This window comes from Macadamia integrifolia, unplaced genomic scaffold (genome assembly GCF_013358625.1).
Source record: "Macadamia integrifolia cultivar HAES 741 unplaced genomic scaffold, SCU_Mint_v3 scaffold164, whole genome shotgun sequence".
Classification (NCBI taxonomy): domain Eukaryota; kingdom Viridiplantae; phylum Streptophyta; class Magnoliopsida; order Proteales; family Proteaceae; genus Macadamia; species Macadamia integrifolia.
Window position 1 is genome coordinate 350229 of NW_024868286.1, and position 14417 is coordinate 364645.

The 14417-nt window shown below is 38.5% G+C and overlaps 1 protein-coding gene across 2 annotated transcripts; it reads left to right on the forward strand.

The window, feature by feature from the left end:
- The first annotated feature begins 1705 nt into the window (after positions 1-1705).
- Positions 1706-3841, forward strand: LOC122064375 (probable protein phosphatase 2C 9). Of its 2 annotated transcripts, none has more exons than XM_042628085.1 (4): positions 1706-2079; positions 2233-2385; positions 3123-3362; positions 3467-3841. In XM_042628085.1, the coding sequence occupies exons 2-4, from the start codon at positions 2347-2349 to the stop codon at positions 3824-3826; spliced, it is 639 nt and encodes a 212-aa protein (XP_042484019.1). In that variant the 5' UTR covers positions 1706-2079; positions 2233-2346; the 3' UTR covers positions 3827-3841. The 2 variants fall into 2 exon arrangements, with proteins under 2 accessions (XP_042484019.1, XP_042484020.1); XM_042628086.1 differs by having other exon boundaries at positions 1706-2059.
- The last annotated feature ends 10576 nt before the right edge of the window (positions 3842-14417 follow it).

Below are 14417 nucleotides of genomic sequence, written 5' to 3' on the forward strand. Positions count from 1 at the left end.
TAAGCCAATTTTGGAGAAGAGTTGAGTGAATATGGTGGACAACAATTTTAATAGAAATGCTGTTATTGTTTTGTGACACATTTATGAAAGGTGACTTGGTCATTTCTTTGGAAGGTTCATTGTGTGATGTTTCAAATTATGTGAGGCTTCAAAACAGTGCAGTACAATAATCACTCAACCTTTCCACCATATTAATTTTTTGGTAAAGCCTTCCCACCATGTTATTCTTCACTTTAATGTTTGAAACATTATATTTATTGCAAGTGATTTAAGTCTTTCTCTTGGCCAACGGGGGTCTTTTTCTGTTATTCAAATTAAGGTGCAAGAATGCTCTTTGGTTGCATAGCCACCTGTATCATCATAGGGACAATAAGAGGGTGCACATGGGGGGTATCAATAAGAGGTAGGGTTTCACAGGGGTGGGGGTGTCATTTAGCTATCCTCTGTTTATGATGCAAGGGGTGCGTGATCAAGGAGCGTTACCTTCAAATAAACAATTGGCGAATTCACAAGGGATAAGAAAACAAAGAAACACACTCTTTTTGTTTATTGTATATCTTTTTTCATCCTCGATAGTTATGAAATTTAGTATTCAGACTAATACTGCAAGGAAATCGCTTTAGCAAACGTTAAATTTAAAGAAGGGGGTTTTATGAGCAAACGTTACATTACACAATAACCAACATGTATTACAGTTGCTATATAGGGGTTGAAGATGAGAGAGAGAGTGTCACGAGGAAAGGACGATGTAGTCTGAAAAGTTTATTCATGCAATTGGTTTAGTCTATACCAAAAAAAAAAAATAATAATAATAAATAAATAAATAAAAGAATGTTTCTTTACATAATTGGTGCAATCTGTACCTTCTGTAACTGAAAGAACTTTTTCCTTTATTTATGGCGCAAAGAGGAGATAAAGTGTCATGTGAAAAGAATGAGATAGTCTCTTAAATTGGGATAAGTTTCTTTACGCAAACGGCGTAATCTACACACACACACACACAAAAAAAAAAGTCTCTTTACGCAGGTGTAATTTATTAAAAAAAGTCTTTACGCAAACAGCATAGTACCGTACATTACTCAAAAAATCATTTCCTTTAATTTAAATTAGGAAAAGTCTCTTTAAGCAAAATGTTGTAATCTATATCTCCTCACATTTTTTTTTATGGGAAAAGTTTCTTTGAGGGGAGGAGACGTACATTGGCACCTCTCTCTCTCTCTCCTCACATCAGATGACCTTGTTACCCTCTTATGTACAAAACCATTCCATTCCCATTGACACTCCTCTTTGCCGTTTACTTAAAGAACTTCCTCTTTAAAAATTAAATAAAAAATATCTATGAATCGTGAAAACCCGTAGACTACCCTAGATGGTAAGGCAACCCTCTCCCACTTGGGTTAGAAAGGGAGGAGAGGACCAAGACAAAGAGAAGAGGTGACAAGTTAACATGTTAACGAGTAATCATAATTATGAGTATGGAAAAGTTATGGTCAAAGAGTCCACAAAAAGTCAACTCGGTGGAGCTTTTTTTTTTTGGGGGTTTTGTGGAATTGAGAAGTGGATGAGGGCAATGAAATGTGCAAATTGGGTATATTTGAATTTACAGGGCCAAAATAAGAAATACAGAAAAAAGCAGGGGCTTTTTGGTATTCTTCCTTTTAAGGAAAGAGAAATGCAAGTGGCCTTTTCTCTTTGCTTGCAGTTGAATGTACCAAATAATCAACAAAGACACAGACAGCAAAGTCAACAGGAAGGAAGTCTTCAATTGTAGGCTTTGTAACAGCTTTTTTGCATTACTGAATACCCCAAAACGGTTACAAAGTTGGGGAAAACACAACAATTGCGGATTCCTCTCATTACCATTTCTTTATTACATATACTGTTTGTGTCTTCAGAGTGGAAAGGTTTTACATGTTCTCACCCCTTCTTCCTTTTCTTTGTTTCTATATTTCCATTTATCATAATAATTCTTTGTGCGAAAAAAGAAGAAGAAGAAATTCTTCAGCGGCTTCGACAACCCAGCTGGTCTGTGGTCTTTCTTCTGCCTTAATATTATAAAGTAAGGAGATTGGTCGATCGGTAAGAGAATTTCTGAGATACCTAGCTTAATTTTGTCCTTACTGCTTCATCTTCTTCTTTCCTCTCTGGGTTTTGTTATTTTGGGGTTTTGGACTTGGTTTTGATGGTGGGTTCATGTTTTTAAGATCGGATTGCTGGTTTTTTGTGATGCAGTTTGTGAAATTCAGAGAGAAACCGTGGTTTGGAGGAAATTTTTCGATTTGGAGTTTTGCAGAATTAGTAGATGTTTAGAATTTAGTGGAAGAGGTAGAATTGGTGGAGATTTTTATGGATAAACTATGCTGCTTTAATGGTGCCTATTCTCAGGTGAGCAAATTTACCCAGTTCCGTTTTCTTCCATAGTCATTTTTTCCCTTCTATAATTATCTGCGATGGAATTTAGGTTAGACTCTAAAAGAGCATGCAGTATGTGGAGTGGTTTTGTTTTTTGGCCTTTTTGATATTAATTTGGGGTGGAGTCTATTCTCGCTCCACTTTATTTCGGTCAGGTTCTCTGTACTTCATTTAGGGTTGAAACTGAATTGTGGGGGGTTTTGACGAGAGTTAATATTATTGAGGGGAATTTTTTTATAGAGGTTGTTTTCTATCTAAATGGACTGGTTCTGTCCTCTTACACAAAGCTTTCTGCTTGGCTGATTTTATAATAGTGCTATTTTGTCTGTCTGGATGATGTTATTAAACGCATAAAAGTTTTTGCCTACTTGTTTGAAGTTCAATTTCCACCTTACAAGTAGAATACTGTTTTTGCCTGTGGAATTGTATTTTCTGGTTTCAACACTCAGCTCAATTTTGAGATAGGTAATGCCGGAAGTTGAAAACAAGTCTCTCCCTCTCTTGGCTTATTTTCAATGGGGTTGCTTTGTTGTTTTGTTGTTCAAGTTAAGATTTTTAGCTTTATTTAGTGTATACCTATGCCTTTCATTTCATTCTACAAAGATTAATCACCCCCACCTTTGATGCATGCCTTGATGATTATCTGGAGTTCATATTTCATAGTATAACTTCTCATTCTCTCAATGTTAAAGTTAGAATTATGTCTTTAGCTAATAGGAGGGCACTCAACAAGTGGCTCCGGTAAGGGGAGAAGCAATCAGGGACCGATTAAGTATGGATTTAACCTCGTGAAAGGGAAAGCAAATCATCCCATGGAAGATTATCATGTTGCTAAGTTTGTTCACAACAAAGGACATGAGCTTGGGCTGTTTGCTGTTTATGATGGTCATTTGGGGGATAGTGTACCAGCTTACTTACAAAAGCATTTGTTTTCCAATATCCTAAAGGAGGTAGGTTGTTTGTTTGAACTATGATGCTTGAGTATAAATGTTTGGGCTACTTATATCAACTTCTGGAGGCTTTAATCGTATGTTATGTGTGTTTATCAATGTAGGAAGAGTTTTGGACTGACCCCAATAGATCGATTTCAAAAGCATATGAGAGGACTGACCAAGCAATTCTTTCCCATAGTCCTGACCTTGGACGTGGTGGGTCTACTGCTGTTACTGCAATTGTCATAAATGGTCGAAAGTTATGGATAGCCAATGTTGGAGATTCACGGGCAGTTCTTTCAAGAGGGGGACAGGCAATACAGATGAGTACAGACCATGAGCCCAGCACTGAAAGGGGCAGCATTGAGAACAGAGGTGGCTTTGTGTCAAACATGCCAGGTACGTCAAAACAATCATTGAATTTTAAGTCTACTACTTCTCATTCTTGTGATTGTGAGGAATATTGGTTATACATGAATTAATTATTTGGAAAAAGATAGACAGGGTCCTAAGTGGGATATTGCTCTCTCTGTCTCTCTTCTTGCCTTTTCTTTTGCTTTCTTTTATATTTTACTGCTATTGGAAGCAGAAATGCTATACATTTATGCATGCCAACATGAGGGCAGTCATCCCTTGCACGAGGTTACCAAAGTTACGAGAAGGTGTCAAAACATATATATTAATGTTCCAATAGGGTGGACTACCTATTTGTGTCAAACATGTCTGTTGATACCATCGATCTCCTCCAATGCAGAAGCCAGTCAAGCAAGAGGATAATGACATCTCCAAGAGTCCGTACACCACTCTAGCCCTGTCCTAAAAAATCCTCCTAGATCCCACAACATAGCAAACAATATTGGCCCTCAGGCTATCTACTCTTTGTTTCAAACCTAAATAAAGACCATGAACTAATAAATAATACAAAAAACTCAATCGTAAGATAAAATGATAAATAATACAAATACTCAATTGTAAGTCTGAATTTCTTTTGTGGGGCGGCCAGCATGCATTCTTGTGGTATTTACTGTAGAACACTCAATATTCAACTTACTTTTTTCATAAAGAAAGTTACCTAAATAAGGAGGTTTGTTTAAGTGTCTTTTCCATATACAATGTATTATCTTGAATTATGACTAGTAATTGACCTTCCCTGCCCTTCCAAGAATAAATAAATAAATAAACAACATACATCTGCCTGCGCCAAAACTTGGATATCTCTCAATTCCACCCTTGACTTCAACAGATCTCAGTACCACACCCCTCAAAATGGGACTCGTGTTCCATTTGTTTCATGAATCCTTGGGTGTATGCTGATGGTTTGCCCTTGGAATCTGCATTTAAGAGTTTATGCAACTTGTTCGTTGGATGGTATCTTTACCTTATCTCTATAAGATTTTTTCTGTTGCCATAATTTATGTGAGGTTGACACTGATTTCACCTGTATTTTGAGGAGTTATTAAGTGACATATTTTGATGGAAAACTGTTAAACTTCTTTCAACCCTGCTTCAATCAATCAATTACTTATGTAGAGCCTACAAAGCTTGAGGATGGAGCCTCCCCCCTTAAGGGTATTACTGATTCTTGTAGGTTTTATTTTTAATGAGTAAACATCCAGAGAAAGGCTTGATTAGATTATTTTATCCTTATGACACATATTATTCTGCTTTGTATTTTCTTAACTCAACCCAATGAAGCCTTATCCCAACTACCTGGGATCAGTTACAAAAATATTATTCCGCCATTCCACTCCCTCTAGGCCATATCACCCATCAAACAATGAGAACTCATATTTTACTTCTTGCTGCCACTGCACAAGTTATTTTGACCTTCAACTTTCTCTGTTTCTTTTATCGTGGCCATCATTCTACATGAAGCTTTTTAGTTGCGACATTTTTTTTCTTTTTGGGAAGGGGGGGGGGGGTTGATTGACAGGCAGGATCCCATGCTAGCTCATGTACATGATATTGGTATACAGGTCAAGGAATGTATAAATAGTGCAAACATTCAAAGATAGCAACCAAGCTTTATCTTGATTAAGAGACGATGGACCAGAAATATTCAGCCCATCTAATCCTTTGGAAAAGGTTGTCAGTAGAGCTGATGACAGTCAATATGGCTTTTTGCACTAAAGTTGGGGCTTTATTTGGAGCACCTAACGTTTCTTTTATTCCTACATATTCCAACTGATCCATGCTGAATATAGCTTCCTTACTCCTTGTCCTCTACAGTTGAGCCAGATGCAGGATAGAGTGTAACCCTGATTTTGTTCATTATGGGGCCTAAAAAGCAAAATCCAAAGTAGCTAGGGTTGCTAGGGAATCAAGCGGATGTGAAAAAAAAAAAAAAAAAAAAAAAAAAAGAGCAACCCATTGCACGAGGCTCCCGCTACTGTAGGGTCTGGGAGGGGCAAGTGTAATAAAGAGGTTCAATTATGATGTGTGAGAGAATAATGGAGGATTGGGAAATGTTATAAATGAGGGTCGAAGAGCGAGAAATTAATGAGGGATAATCAAGTCAATCCCAAATTGAATCAAACTTAGAACATAAGAAAAATTGGGTAATCAATTCTCCATGTCTAAGGGTGGCCGGTTGTCTTGGAGATATTTTTTGAGAGAAAAATCCAACAACAGAACAAAAAATGTAATCGACTGGCAAACGATTTGATATTGTTTGTTTGAATTTAATTAAACATTAAGATGGATTCAGAACTTGATCAAGATTTAAAGAAAGACCGGAAGAAATAAAGATTCTAATCCTACAACTGATGAAGAAAGCATAAAGCAGATCAGGACCTCTCTTTGAGAAGCCACAAAAGACCAAGATTGATGAATATTACCGAAAACATTAAAAAGATGACAGAATCAAATCGTTATCTTGAAATCTAATCATATACATTAACAAAGAACATCAAAGTAGTACGTTGTAGTGAGAATTAATCAAATAGTAGCATTAGTGGGAAAGTGACTACCAAAACAGTAGCAAGTCAACCATAGTTGTCATGGCAACTAGGAGACTCAAGGCATTAGAGGGGTGCCTAGGCAACAAGGTGCCCACCCAGGCGGCCTAGGCGTGTATTATATGACTTTATGTAATATAGCAATCACAATTTTATATACTTCTGCTTATATGAAACATAGAATCCATATCAAAGCATATCAAAGCAATATGATATAATTATGCTGGTAATGACCTGATATGAGAAAACCAACATATAATAAACATAGGATATAATATAAGCATATTCATCAAAAACAAAGCAATAAACATGCATCAACATAAATCGTGAAGTGTCAACAAGGCGTGTTGTCAGCTTGGACCCAAGAAAGAGCTTGGACGTAGAGGTTTAAATCGGTTTGGTTCATGGTATTCGGTTTGGTTTCGGTTCGGCCCAACAGTGTTGGTGTGAACCGAATCAGTTCTGAAAATTGATACTCAAACTGGTTCGGTTTTGGTTCTTGTTCAATTCTTACATGGTTCGGTTCTAGTTCTTGTACTCAGTTCATATAATATAGAGGAAATTACCCTCCCCTCCCTTGTATATTTAGAAATGACATCCATCCCCATATTTGCTAACGATGTTAGAGATGCAATTCAAAAGACAACGTTACTCTCATCTCTAATCTCTAAATATGAGAGGTTACCCTCAACTTCAGCAGTTGATACCTCTAAAGTCTGCAATTTTTCCCCATTTATTTGGTTCTGTTTCTGCAAAAATAATATTTAATGAAACAAAACAAGAACAAACCCATCTAAAAATATAGAAATTAACTTAACTTGAGATTTTCCATATAAAAAGTGGGTTGGATGCATCAGCACAGGCAGGGATCCCTCTTAAAACCCTCAGGAAGCTTCAAATAAAACCGCTTCAGAAGTCGTCGGACCTTGACAAACCCTAACTTTCCTTCTTAATGATCAAGCTCAGGGAGAGAGAGAGAGAACGGGAAGCTGAAACAGCATCCCAACCTTACGCTGAGGGCTCGGCACATCCAAATCACTTATATCTTTGCCGTCCAGAAACACAATTTTCGCCCGCGGTTCCCAATACCCACAATATCGACTTAAATCACTCTTCTCCATCCATCCCTCTTTCCCACGGCACTACAGCAGGAGCAGAATGACCAACACTTTTGTCTGCTTTCACAAACCCTTCTTTTCTCTCTCTCTCTCTCTATATATATATATGTTCGCACTGTCTCAACAACAATGCCAGTAGGGGCTAACAAGCTATGGTTGCGACAGCCTTTTATGCTATTAACCTGTATCTCAGAGCTTCAACTTGCAGGTGACAGTCTTAAGAATGCTGGAATGAAGATGAGAGAATGCCTCAGTTCTATTATTATGAGGGAGGGCAATCCTGGAATCTGATATCATATAAGGGTAGTTTGGGGATTGAGAGGAAATGGTAAGGCTGATGTCATCACTTAACAGTGGTCATCTCATGGTGTGGGTACAATTGAAAGAATCTTTAAGTACGTTGGGGAGGGATGTCATTTTTAAATATACAGGGGAGGGGAGGGGAGTGAAATAGAGGCAAAGTGCTGGGGAGGGAATTGTAATTTCCTCTATAATATAATACAGTAGTATTATAAAATATGAGTATATTAATGGGAAAAGGGTGGGTGTGCTTGTGGTACACCCACTCTTGCGTCTATCTCTTTCCTCCTTCCCTTGGAAAGGTCTCCTCTACCCCTCCCATTGGCTGAGCCGCTCACCTAACCTCCTTCCTATATTAATATAGTAATATTATGAAATCTAAAATACTATTTTTTCACTATAATATATCAGTATTATAATATAGGGAAAATGTTTTTTGTCTAGGAGCGTGGCCCCTGTCCCAACACCCCGGTCAATGAGAGTGCGTGCTCGGGCATTGACCAGGAGGGGCATGATGGTCATTTCACATCCTCCTTTGTCTAGGCAAAGGGGCGTACTCCTGGACAGAAAATGCATCCCCTATGATATATTACATCAACAACAACAACAACAACAACATAGCCTCATCCTAACTAAATGGGGTCGGTTACATGGATCCTTGCTCTTCAATCAGCTCTATTCGAAGTCATACATGGTAGAGGGCCTGGGCTATGCATGTTCCCTCACCACCTTTCCTAGGGTTATTTTAGGCCTACCTTGGCTCTTTTACCACTTTCGATCTGAATTATATCACTCTTCCGAACTGGAGCATCCAAAGGCCTTCGTTGAACATGGGCATGCCACCTGAAACGACTCTCCCATAGCTTATCATGGATCTTAGGTACTCCTAACTCAGCTCTGATGTGGTCATTCTTTAATTTTTTTAATATATATATATATATACCTTTATTTGTCTCTTTTTATTTTTATTAGTTAATAAGTTGAGTTGGAGTGAAGCTTTATTTTCATATTAGATTTAGATTTTATTTCCATTGTAGAGTTAGGATTTGTTTCCATTATTGATTCAAGATAGGATCTCAGTTTCAAGGTACGGTTAGAAGTTATTTTCCCTTTATATATTTGGTAGTACCAACGATTGAGTTAGTGTTTTGATAATTGAATGAATGTTTGTTTGGTTGGAACCATGGTTGCCATGAGCTATGTGAGTAGAATTAAAAGTTACTTTCCCTTTACATTTGGTTGTACCAACGATTGAGTTAGAGTTTGATAATTGAATGAATGTTTGTTTAGTTGAAACCATGGTTGCCATGAGCTACGGGAGTCTCTTACTTCTCTGATCTTCTTGTTTTTCTTCTTATTCTTCTTTTCCATCTCTTATGTTCTTCCCCCTCAATTTCTGTATTGTGGTTATGGTTATCTTCCCTGTACCGGGAAATACTCTGTTTCTGGGTGATAGTTGCAGCCCTAATCAAGCAGATCGATCTCCCTCTTGGTTGATCTGCTTGGACTGAAACTTTTCTTGAGGCTTCTCCTTCACTAGGTGACCATAACCCCAGAAGATCATCTCCTATGTCACCTCCTGTAGCGAGATTCAAATCAACAAACAGGGCTGAAACCCTAACCTCTGCCTGGTTCAGAGTCAGTGACTGATTACTCCATCTTCGATCGAGCTTTTGAGTGTCTATTAGTCAGAATCAAGAGGCCCATTAGTGAAGAACCTTTGACTGGAATTTCAGGCCTACCAAGGAAGAGCTAAAGGAGATCTCTCCTTTGCAAGCTGCTGGTCTTTCCACCATTGCAGGTTGTCCAAGGAAGAAGTCTGAATCGTGGTTATGTCTACGTGACCTATTTCTAATTTGACCATATTACCCTTTCTTTTTTCCATTATTCTCTCTTGTCCTATTTTTATTCCTAATTCCCGAACTACCCTTTCTACTAGCATCTTGTGAGCCATTGCTTATGTCTTGAAGGTCAATCAAATTACAAGTTTGCCACTCCTTTCTAAACTTTCATCTATTTACGGTTCTTCCACTTTGATTTAAAGCTTGAGAATAATAACATATTTTCCGTTCTCTCTTGTAATTTGGATGGATGACCCCATGAGAGATCTGATTCTTGTTTTGGAACCCGGATCCACATCATCTAGGCGACCAGGAGGTTTTGTCCGGATTGGTGCCTTGATCACCCATGCGACGCCTTGGTGCCTTGCTGGTGTGACCTTAATTTCTTTTCCCTTGACCGCCTTGGTTTGCCCAAGCGCCGTGACAACTATGCATTCAGTATCGGTATTGTTTTGGAACTGATAACCGATCCGATACTGTTCACTAAAACCATGATCTAGGCAACATGACTGGCTTTTGGATGAGTTGATGCCTGATGACTGCTGATTCCAGCTTGGGAAGTCCGTCCACTCTTATAATCCTCAGGCTTTAAGGGCAGGATGTCGTAGATCAAAGTCCTTCCCCTATTGACAGTATCTATGGCTTTAGAGAAATTCCTACTGTTATTGCGGTTAGTGGCTTGGCGATTCCAGCAGGAAAGTGACTTCTAGGCCCATTTTACTTTGTCTTTCATGCTCTAGGGCTGCCCTTGTCTGTGGTGAGAACCAGAGTACATCGAACTAAGGGCAGGAGTCTTCTTCATCTGTTGACTGAGGGTGCTTTGGCAGGGGTACTAAGAAGACAGTGGGGTACGTAAATGGACACCTGGTTTTGTACTGTTCAGCTTTGGGCTGGAGATTGACGATTGACTGAGGGTGCTTTGGCAGCTCATGGTGGAGTACTCTATGATCGATTTGCTCTATTATTGCCTCCTATTTCTTTCTGAGCCCAGCCACATTTCCATTTGGTTATGCTATACGCTAGTACTTGTTTCGGGGGCAGGCCATAGACCTAATAAGTCACTAGCTATATATATATAATTTGCTCAAGTGTGAAAGCAGAAGGTCTTACACATAAAAAAATATTCCACTGCAGAGACCTTTTAAAACCTTTGATTATGTGGTCAAGACCCGGTAGTACGGGTATGGAGATGTGGCAGAAAATATCCAGAAATGGGTGTGGAATCAACTCGGAGAAATGCCCGGTCAAAGAGAAGGGCTTGCTAGAACTCTGAAGAAAGGCTTAAAGCATAGATTTCTCATTGACTCAGGAAAGGCTCAATCATCAGAAATGGTTCAAGGAGAGCTTCAATCGAAAAAAAGCCTACTTATTCTACTTGAAATCCCTATTAGGCAGTAGTGGCAAGCACAACAGAAAGGAGCTTTCCTAGATGTCAGGCGAGGAATCCTCATTGTGTACTACCTAGCCAACTCTCTTAGTGTATCACCGGATTCTATCTAATGTCTCCTAATCCAGCTACGAAGGGCAATGCTTTGTGGAAACCGGGCACTGAAAGAGATATTTCAATGGATACATAAATAGAACTGATGCAAATCTCACTCCCATGATTTTGAGGCACGACTCATGATTTCAAAGGGCAGAGAGACCTAATGGATGGCTTCATTGCAGTTGTTCCTGATGAATACAGGGTAGTCATGAATTTCGTTAGAAATTTGAAGAAACAGACGGTCAACGTGGAGATTATTATTTGTACAGGAGGTGCTTCTGTTAACATGCCTTCCATACATGTTTCTGTTTTCTGATTCAGAAGCACTTCTCAAGTCTTGTTTTCTAACACATTCCACTCCCGTAGAAGTACTCATTTGAGAGAGGGAAAAAAAAAAAAAAAAACACTTACAGCACAAAAATACTCCCACGAATCAGAAGTGTTATCAAAGGTAACCTTAGTTTCTGTTTATGAGTCTTTAATTATGCATGTAATCATTGATATGAGTCCTGGTCCATTGCGTGGACTGGTGGCAGCTTGATGGTCGACTGCTTTTCTCTGTCTTCTTTCTCATTCTCCCTGTTCGATTCATCCTTGGTTTCTCTTCATCAGGTTTGATTACCCTCCCTTTCCTTCTTTTCCCCCTCAGTTATTATTCCTCTATTCTCTGTTTCCTTTTTTTTTTTTTTTTTTTTTATATCCCAGTTACAATATTTTCCTGCACTTGCGTTACTGGTTGGGTTGGGAAGAAGTTGTTATATCACCCTGGTTACGAACCCAGTCAACCCCAGATTTTGGGAGTTAGTTTGCATCCCAAGGGGACCAAAATATCGTTTTTCGTCCAGTATTTAGTTACTTGTTACCAAAAGGAGCATCTTACTAAGCATACAAAAATGAGAGGAAAAACCAGTTTGAACAACCCTTTTTATATTTTTAATTATCACTAAATGGTATTTGATCTAATGCTGTAATGGGAAATTTTGAAAGAGAGCTTTAGTTGAAATCATCCTCAATTTAACTATCTAACTGAATGGTACTGGACTAAAATAACGTCTTCTTAGAAATATAACCGCTGGAAAGAGGAATTATTAGGCATGTGTTTTAATATCTCACCAGTCATTTCCTCCATTACTTCTCTTCATCACTAGAACAACATCAGCACCTCGCTGTGAAGTTTTAAGGAAGCATAGTTGTTAAGGTGACGCCTAGGCATTCAGGCGCCTTGGTCGCCTAGACACCGTGCAACTATGTATGAAAGAGTATCTGTAGCGGATTTGATTCTTTAGCAATATCTGTTTAGGTAACCAATGCTATATGCATATTGATATTAAGAGAATATGGCGTTCATGAAAAAAAGAAAAGGGAAAAAAAGTGGTTGGTGGGCTGTTGATTGGTGTGATGTTCTTCAATGTAGTTTCTTTCTAGAGCAAAGAAATCTTATTGTGAATCGTGGAGCAGATAATATGTATGCACTTTGGAGCAGTGTAGTTTTTGTATTTTATATAAGTAACTATCTTTGTTCTTGTTTTTTCATTTGTCATAGGTTCTGTCTTCCTCTTGAATATAGTTTTAGCTTTACAATCATGTATGTAGATTATGACTCGTTATTTTTATGTGTCACCACTCTCATGGTGATTAGAATTTATGAGTCTCGTCTCCTTTAGCAAGCACTCTGCTAGAATTGTCTGCTAGGCATATGAATGTAACCAGGTTCTCAACTGGGTCTGCAATATGATTGGGAGCTTGCGAGACACCATAGGCTGAAATTTTTTCCCTCCAGACATGAATTTACATTAGACAAAGTCCTTTCTTTGATGATTAGGTCTTGAAGAACTCTTGTCGAAGTGGTAGAGATCTAAGTTCTTGTAGTCACAGCCTCCACTCTACTTTCCTGGGGTCTATTCACAGGTGTATATCAGTGATAGAATGCATGGATGAGAAACTAGCACTTGATATTTGATGGCTTGGGGAAAAGTGTACTTTCCAGAGCTTAATGTCCTGAAAAGATATGTAACTTCTAAACAAGGTTCCAGGTTTCGGTTTCAAGCCAGGTTTGAAATATTTCATGAAACTGCGAAATTACAACCAAAACCTGGAAGGCTTCAGTGGATGTTTTCAGGCCCAAAAGCTAAATTAGGTCCAGAAACTTCTAGGAAACCCTATTTTTGGCCCTCTAAAACATAGTGGAATCATTGGATTGTAATATACAATGTATGCTGCTGTATACATTCTCCAACATGGCCTATTCCAAACAAAATGTATGTAATTTAATTAAAACAATTAAAATATTCATTTAGTAATGAATAAACATAAAATTATAAACCACACTTGTATGGGAGTGATTTTGGCCAAAAATCACAAAAAACTAAATTTCCAGTCAAAACCAACAAAATGGGTCAAAATTTCAACCTATTTTGTTCGACACTATGCCCTTTATATAGAAGGATTATATCGTATTAGTTGAAACGATACCGAAATGACACATACCATTGAAAATTCACCAAAACAGTAACATTTCATTTGACAACTTGCGAAAAAACAAAATGTTTTGTGAGCGAAATTTTGCGTAACCTGGAACCTTGCTTCTAAATGGCATTAGCCTCTAGGGGTTTGGTTGAAACAAATAGCTTATGTAGACAAGGAGTCGTATAGAAATATTGCTGCAGCAACAATTGGGGCGCATCAGGTATGTACCAGTCATGGGTGGGGATATGGAATGATATCTTTTATTTGAGGGTGTAGACACCCAATTTTGTCACCGTCCTCCGGCTATGATAAAATATAGATCTTGGACACGACTTCTGGCTTCCGATCAATGGAGATGATGATGGAAACATTCCCCTACCCGAAACCTTGAAAACCCCCGTGCGGGAGAGAAGAGGGTCCAGTTTTGACTTTTTATATACAGAAAAATCTGGTCAAGATGACCATATAGATGAATAGTGCTCAGAAATATGATTTTGAAAATATATGACAAGTCAAAATCAGACCGACGGATCTCTCGCAATCATCCTCGAAAATTACACTTTCCCGCACGTATGTCGCGTGCACGGACAATCTCGCTGGAAACTTGGAAAAATCCCCTACCTACCCCAAACACCCTAAAATTCATCCCTTATCTACCCAGATAACCCGGAAACACTCCTGGATGAAACCCTAGAAACCCTTGAGCGGGAGAGAAGAGGGTCTAATTTTAACATTTTATATACGAAGGAATCCGGTCAAGATGACCATATGGATGGATAGTGCTTGAGAATACAATTCTGACAATATACGGCACGTCAAAATCAGATTTATGGATCTCTCATAATCATCACCAGAAAAACCCATGAATTGTGAGCGCTACGCGCTGGCCACTAGGCCAACCCTCA

Coding starts and splice junctions, on each gene's coding strand:
- LOC122064375 (XM_042628085.1), top strand. CDS start 2,347: ATGGATAAACTATGCTGCTTTAATGGTGCCTATTCTCAG. Junction 2,386..3,122: donor TTAATGGTGCCTATTCTCAG/GTGAGCAAATTT, acceptor TTATGTCTTTAG/CTAATAGGAGGGCACTCAAC. Junction 3,363..3,466: donor TTTCCAATATCCTAAAGGAG/GTAGGTTGTTTG, acceptor TTATCAATGTAG/GAAGAGTTTTGGACTGACCC.